Source organism: Mixophyes fleayi, chromosome 1 (genome assembly GCF_038048845.1).
Source record: "Mixophyes fleayi isolate aMixFle1 chromosome 1, aMixFle1.hap1, whole genome shotgun sequence".
NCBI classification, from domain to species: Eukaryota; Metazoa; Chordata; class Amphibia; order Anura; family Limnodynastidae; genus Mixophyes; species Mixophyes fleayi.
The window spans coordinates 308,154,536-308,162,555 of NC_134402.1; the positions used below are offsets into that span (position 1 = coordinate 308,154,536).

At 38.7% G+C, this 8,020-nt stretch overlaps 1 protein-coding gene across 1 annotated transcript; it reads right to left on the reverse strand.

Moving 5' to 3' along the window:
- Positions 1-4,285: 4,285 nt before the first annotated feature.
- Positions 4,286-7,464, reverse strand: PSMB5 (proteasome 20S subunit beta 5). The gene is made up of 3 exons (XM_075211377.1): positions 7,242-7,464; positions 4,980-5,286; positions 4,286-4,807 (listed from the first exon to the last, which is right to left on the reverse strand). Exons 1-3 carry the CDS (start codon positions 7,419-7,421, stop codon positions 4,521-4,523), a joined length of 774 nt encoding a protein of 257 aa, XP_075067478.1. The 5' UTR covers positions 7,422-7,464; the 3' UTR covers positions 4,286-4,520.
- Positions 7,465-8,020: the final 556 nt, after the last annotated feature.

Consider the following 8,020-nt stretch of genomic DNA (forward strand, 5'->3'; position numbering starts at 1 on the left):
GCAGGTAAAGGAAGGAAATTATTGTGTGGCTCAACAGGGCTGATAGAGGAGTCCATCTGGCAGTCCGTTGCAATCGCTCTTTCGTATGCACCTAATACTATACAGAAATTAAATGGAGTACAGTAATGTGGATATGAAAGAGGACGGTTGGTGTGAGCCTGCACTTCCTTATTTCCTGCAGTTGGCCTGAGCACCTGGGAGACATTCCCTATTTCTATGAGACAAATTACTGATAAAAGAGGTATGAGTGCAGCGATATCACTATCACTGTTGCCAGAAGTGTGTCAATTCTAAATCTCATATGAGAAAAGACAAAACATATTTGAAGAGTTTAATGGCACTAGACAGGGTTGTCCCTTGTCCACCCCTGATATTTGCTTTGATGCTGGAACAATTCACTTCTAGGATAGGAGCTAATACAGATATTTATGGAATTTGAGTTGACCTCCAAGAGCATAAAGCAGCTTTATATGTTAATATTGCAAAATATACCCTTAACAAAAAGGCAAAAAATCCAGTGCTAATTAGGGGTCAAATCACCCAGAAAAATTTAATTATGACACCCACTAACTTAGATTTTCATGAACCTTGGTACACTTGATACTACCACAAATCTACAGTACTAACCCATATAAAATTTATCTTCTCTCTGCTTTAGTTTCTGAGATATAGGTCAAAGTTATGTAAAGTAGCTCAGAAATGCCACTCCTGATTCTCTGTTTTAAGTGTGATATGTCTCATAAAAAAATTCACATCTCAGTACCTAATCCACAGATCACTTTGAAATTTGTATCCTGTGTCAATCGCAATATGGGGATTCCAGAAAAAAATCTTATCAATCTTGCCTGACTCGAAGTCATTAAAAAATCATTTAGTTCAAAAGTCAAGAATTTTTTGAGACGAAAATAGTCTTCTGTTCAATAAGCTTTATTAACCTGAGGCAGAGTTAATATGTCTCTTTTTTTTTTTTTATAAAAATTGATCCTTAAATTATACTTTAAAGGGCTATCAAAGAAAAATAATGGGATTTTGATTGCCTGTATGAGTTTTTAATGTTTAACTAAAATTTTCTCTTTAAAAACGAAAAGTAACTACTTATAATTTTGTACACCAGGGGCTAGATTTACTAAACTGCGGGTTTGAAAAAGTGGAGATGTTGCCTATTCCAACCACTCAGATTCTAGCTGTCATTTTGTAGAATGTACTAAATAAATGACAACTAGAATCTGATTGGTTGCCATAGGCAACATCTCCACTTTTTTGAACCCGCAGTTTAGTAAATATATCCTCAGGTGTTTCCCTTTTGGAATTTTAAACACCACCATTAAATAACTCAGAAAAATTACCCCTATAAGGCCCACTTGCCTCTCAATTCATTTTCTGTAGTTTTTGAAACAATAGTAGCTGTCAGCATTCTCATTTTATATAACTTTGACCGCCTATATCTCAGAAACTATGAGGCCTAGAGAAAATAAATGTTATATGGGTTAGTAGATATGTGGTAGTGTCAGGTGTGCCAAGCTTCATGAAAATCTGAGTCAGTGGGTGTCATGGCCTGGGTGAACTGACATGGAATAACCTTTAGAGCAAGAATAGTCCAAAAATATACAGCTGTACTGCTATAGTCAAATCAATGGCCCATTCCACTTACACTACCACACATGTTAAAGTGGTGAATTTAGAAGTGTTTTAAAGCCTGTGGAATGTATCCAGGGTAACCTGAACTCTATGTTGGTGGGGAACAAATGTCGAGTGTTCTTGTGTCACCATATATAAGTGAAATTTTAATTCATACTACAACGTCTCAAAAAAAAAACCAGCTGAATCCATTTGTTCATTTAGAGCACTTTCCAGTCCTAATCTCTAAAACAGACCTCTTCAACTTATATAATCTTTTCAAATTGAAAGAACTGACCCATTGGTGGAAGATGGCAGACTGAAGGCCCCTGGTGTGAACCTGGGCTAACAAAAACAACTCTAGTGTCACTATCATTAGAACTAGGACCTGCATGCACTTTAATGCTGGTACTATAGGGGCATTATTTTAACTCAGATTCAGTTTGTACCCCACTCTAAGAAATTTCATCTCCTCAGAGTCTAAGTCTGACAGGTGGGCAGAGCATTGCCTCATGGGAAAATAGAGACAGAGCAGCAGCAGACCTAGTTGAGTGAATCAGCTTGGATACTATCAAGGGACTTCACCAGATTTCTTGCTCAAATTGGTTCAGCCATATTGGGACCAGTATAAGTAGAAAGATCAAACTAGAGCTAGCAGTGGACAACATATGCCGGAAACACACAATTAGTCCATTCTGTCTGGAGGATAGCTGAGCCTTGCAACTGTGAAAGGCAAAATAAGTAACAAGTGAACAAGGAGCCCTGTGCCAGAAAGATAACTCTCTGGAGTCCGACACAATGCATAAGTTAGGACACCAGATCATTGTAGTGGACACATCACCTGGCTCACACACTGTGTTCAAGAACTAGAACATACTCCTAGTGACGAGCAGGAGTTGGGGGGTGGGTGGGGAATCTGTCCGGTAGGAACATGGCAGTGCACACATAAGGCCAAAATGGGAGCAACCAGAAAGCCAGTAGGATTTTTCAGGGACAACTATGTGTAACACTTTTTAGTGAATCGGAGTGGGAAGATTAAGTCATGTTTCATGCAAGTTGATGACTGCCATGGTGCCCACAGGAAAAGCCTTGGGGAAGTCTTTTGTCCCTACTCTGTAGGGACAAAAATTACTTGCTGCCACAAACTCTTGCTGTTTTCTAGGGAAAGGTGGAATTCTTGCTGCTAGTTCACTACCAGTTATCTGTAGGAGCCCTCACTAAAATCAGGCAAAGATAGGGGGAGCTCTTCCACACCTTCACTCATCAGCAGGGCATCAGGTATGAGGGAAGATATCAGAATCATCCATAGCCAACAATGAGCCCCAGATATAGGCTGTACCTCCTAATACAGATAGCAGGGAAAGGAACATGCACAAAGTGAGGGTTCGGAGTGCCTGTAACGGGGAAAAAAAAAAATAAACATTATAAAATAACAGACCTACAGAACTATACCGGCCAAGATTTTTTTTTTTTTCTTACTTTTTGGCGTCAGTAGGATGCTTTTGTCATTAGTGTCAAACAAGCTCAAGGTATGGTTTATACCCATCTTCCTGTGTAGCCCAAGTTCATTTTTAGTTTGTGGTAGAGCTATCCTTTAAGTTTAATGGAGCTTGTGTGTCTAGTGAACTGCATTGCACAGGTAAGTAAAAAACAGCAGTTAATGTTAATACGGTGAACACCCCCTGGAGTGGAATTCTTTAATTGTATGCTACATAACAAAATGGTTTGACATTAAATGCTGTGTCAAGGCATCGAATTTATAAACACATATGTTGGAGAACTCAATGCTGTGACTGACCATCTTATTGTATTCAATTTTCATCTCTTGCTCTCGTGGGATGTCCCACCTTTAAAGTGGGATCAGATGATTAGAATGCTCGCTGCACAAACTATTTTAGATGAGTGTGATGATCTTATAGGAGGCAGTGACCTATTACTGTGTTTGATTATGGTAGTGAGAACAGGGCCAGAGAGCCATGATGTGAAGAGTGCAATGGAGACAAGTAGGAAGCCACACTGAGAGATACTTGAAGGAGCAAGGTCTCTAACAGCATATTAGCAATGTGAGGCTTATCTCAAACACACTTTTAGATGTATGAACTTTGTTTTAGCTTGTTTCCTTTTTTTCAGCTTGTATTTGAAATTGAATCTCAAGTTTTTGCCCCCAATATTTCAGTTTAGATTTTCCCGCATTCACAGTTGGCTGGTAGCTGTCATTCTACTTGGGAGATTAGACACGCTCCAGAGCAGAACTGGATCAGTTACTGGTAACATTGACAATATTTTTATGACACATTTGCTTGGTGATTCCTGAATATTAATGCACTTGTGACAGATGATATTGGTATTTTCATGAGCTACAAGAGTAATTTCAACGCTTTCTTAATATTACTTTGCACAAGGACCTACCATAGCTTTGGACTATAAGATGTTTTGGTGCACAAGACTAGCATGGTCGGAAGAAAAGGAATACAATTTTGCCCCAAACAACATATTCCTGTGCACTGGATAAAATGCAACCTTTATTACTAATGAGCGTCACAACACTATGACTACTTAAGTACTAATGCTGTATGCATTTACCTGCCCTGCATATATTGTAAAATTGTAAACTGAACCAATATACCTGACAAAACATTTCAGTGAAAGTGTAAATCAAACTTCAGAGTTACTTGGAAGTAATATGTTTATTAGGATGTTATGAAGATATTTTAATAAACATAGCTCCAAATACCATCCTATACGCTCAATACAAAATAAACCACATTTCAATATGTTAAGGAGCCTTCGCCACCTTAATCACTATCACGTTCAGGTGTCATCTCTCATTGGAACCCACTCTATCTTCTATTAAAAGCAGGTTTTATAGCTGTTTAAGTATTCACTTCCTGCACTACAGAATATCAGTCAGTCAGTCCCTTATATTTTTGATGCAAATCTGCTACGTCATCTTGTGACACACGCTCCCATCCATCTTCCCGCACATGGTATAGATTCACCACTCCACCGGAGTAAGCATCACGGTATGTGGCCTGGTAAATGGAGCGGCGTGCCAGTTCTTGGGCTTCCTCTGGTTCCAGGTCATAACTGTATCCTCTATCCAAGGTTCCGTAAGCATACATAGAACCAGAACCCACTGAGAATACTGAACCAGACACACGGTTCCCTTCACTGTCCACATAGTACAGACCTGTGTGAAGAAAAGTATTAAACAAAGAAACACATTTACCAGTAATCTGTATAAAACAAATTATTACTTTACTAGAAAACAGTAACTAGCCTTACTGTAAATGTTACAAAAAGGCACATAACAGATGTGATTTAAAAAAAAAAAAAAGAAAGGTTCAACATTTTCTAGTTACCTGGTCCCCTCTTGTCCCATCCACAGATCATGGTTCCCATAGACAGCCCCATGCCCTTATATTGATATACCATATTAGCTAAGAGTTTGGAAGCAGCTGCCACAGATATGCGCTCCTTGTTCCTGAGTTCATAGATGCGACACTGCCGAGCAAGGAGTCTCTCCCAGAAACTACAATCGGCAGCACCGCCTGCCATTGTGCCCAACAGGTAAGGGTTGATCTCAATAACTTTCTTCACAGTCTGTGAAGCGATGTACGAGCCAGCCGTGGCACGGGAATCAACAGCCACAATTACTCCATGACGGAACTAAGATGGTGAAAGACATAAGCTCACCGTTAGCATATAAACAAATGGATCCTGAAATACAATTGTAATTATAGTGTCATTAAATTACATGTATGCTCATATTTCTCCTCACACCAGCCATGAAAAGATGTCATTATTGACCTAATCTAAGATAGCATAAAGACAAAGAGGAGCATTAAAACATACAATTATATCTAATGCAGCAATCTGCTTAGGTAAAATATGTAACATTTTGCACCTTTAAAAACAAACAAAAATACCTTGGTCTTTATAATGGTTCTTTTACAAGAAGATATTTTATATATTCACAATGAGAGATGGTCACCATTATTTTAAACTAGTTCTCGACCCAGTTCTAAAGATCGAAAACTTGCAATAAATTCTCTAACTTTATATTAGTCTAAATATTTGAGCAAAGCGAACAGGTTCAAGTATGTTTGAGGTTAATTACTTCATATGTAAAACCATAAAACATACTATACAATAAATAGAAAACCTCAAACTAAGTATAGTTTGCTGTTCAAATTGAAAATATTTTAATAATACTATAAAAAATAGCCATTTAAATCTGCAACATTTTCCAGTTTAATGTCATTAAAGCTGCACTATCACCCAGTAAAAGGTGACAGAGTAGGGAGACCCCCACTAGCCAGAGTCCTGGGGGCTACTACATGAAGATGTTTTTCCTGAGGCTCTGCAGCCAAAAGGTGTGCGGGTGGGAAGACCGATCATAAGCGAGTTCAAGGACTGTTGTTCGAGCACAGGGTGACTATGTAAGATGAACTAAATCGAACTGGAAGAAGCTTGAGATCCTTGAACCAGGCAAATTAGATCAAATTTTTAACTGGGATGAATTATTTTAGTACCTCTATTCACAATACACAATACACAATTATATATTCAGAAATTGCTTAAGCTTTGGGTAATGATGCAATTATTTCAGAATAGGAGGAAGATATTCACCCTGGGATTTCTGTAGTGTATTACAAGGACGGTACTAGGGAGGAATTTACATTAAAGTATTTAAGGGAACGCAGTGTAAATCTGGGCTTATTGTGACAAATATTCAACACAATTAGAGCAACATTCACACCAGGTACTGTTACTCTGATGGTATTCGTAGCCTATGACCTGCCAGAAAATGCAGATGAGAAGTTCTCAACTATGAATGGGCATAGTTTGCTGTCACTTCTAACTTTTAATCTGATAGCAGGGAGTACATTAACCCATTATAAATGTTCCTAATGAATATGGAAATGACAAAAGAATTTTCACTTTATACAGAGCTTATATATATTGCATATAACTGTAAATTACATGTGATAACGCCTTAGTGTAAATTATGTGTAGATTAGAAGGCCGAGAAGTTATATGACCATATGAAAGCACAAGACTACAGGCCAACTGCTCTTATGCAGGTCACAGATCTGAGACTTCTAAAATCTGCCATAATTTACAGTGTGAATGACATTATATTTACAGGAGGTTTTATATACACTAACACCTGTGTATTATATTAACATATCCATTTAATATGATATTTGGAGTCACATTTGTGTTCCTTACCCTTTCCATTCTTATAAAGCCAAGGAGCTCCTGAATATCTTTATACACTCATTTACAAGTTGGGCACATATTGTGACATGGTGTTCAACTAGATTTCCATAACTGACACAGACTGCTCAAACTGGTACACTTTATCTTGGATTAATACTTTTAGATTCCTCTAAAACTGTTAAATAATTGGCTCTTGTAGTTTATACTGCACAATTGCCACTATCTGGGTAGTCAATATATCATGAGTGCTTGAAGCCACATAAGTGCCATCTGCGGACTTAAAAACATTAAAAAATGTCCTATATTGCCTATCTAGTATTTAAAACGCATACAAAATACAGTGGTAAACTGTGGAAACGGCACATATAAGTACTGCTATCCTCCCCATTATTGTGCACCTTGAAGGCCAGCGTGGTGGTCCCGTGCAGAAACTCGATCCCGGGCTCTGCGGCTCCATGTCCGGCTCCAGGGATGACTTGGAAGCTCAAGCCCTCGGTTTCAAGGCTACAATGTGTCGGATTTTCCCGGTACCGACTCCACAGGGGACCCTCCGACTTCACAACACTAGCAAGCGCCATGTTCACTCCCAGTGTATTACTGAGGCTTGAATTCAATAGAGCGTCGCATACCTATTACGTCACAATGACAGTGCAATATGAACAGCCATGTCTGGAAAGGGCATGACTATCGCGAGCAAGTGTCTTCAGACGCCATCTTAGATAAGGGTGATTTGTTTAGATAACTGAATCCAGAGAATATTGTATTTAATCGTTAACGTTATGAATGAACAACTGCAAATAGTAATACATATAAGCTAACCTGATTACTTTTCAAGTAATCTTTGCCTTTTCATAGTGAGGGCCCGATAACACTCGATATTTCCCCACTGTAAATCGCAGCGTTAATTGAAATATCATCATCATCACCATTTATTTATATAGCGACACTGATTCCGCAGCGCTGTAATACCACTGCAATTTATTATGCCTGGGTTTCTCTTGTGATGTTTTTTTCATTTTTTTTATTTACTTTAACATTGTGTATGGCCTGGGTTGCACCATTCACAGCGCAGGCTTCCTGGGGCAGACCTGATTACCCAGGAATTAGACTTGGGACCATTCATACTGCACCTCGACCCGGGTCGTCTGGGCTTGCCCCGGCAAAATCCTGGGTTTTT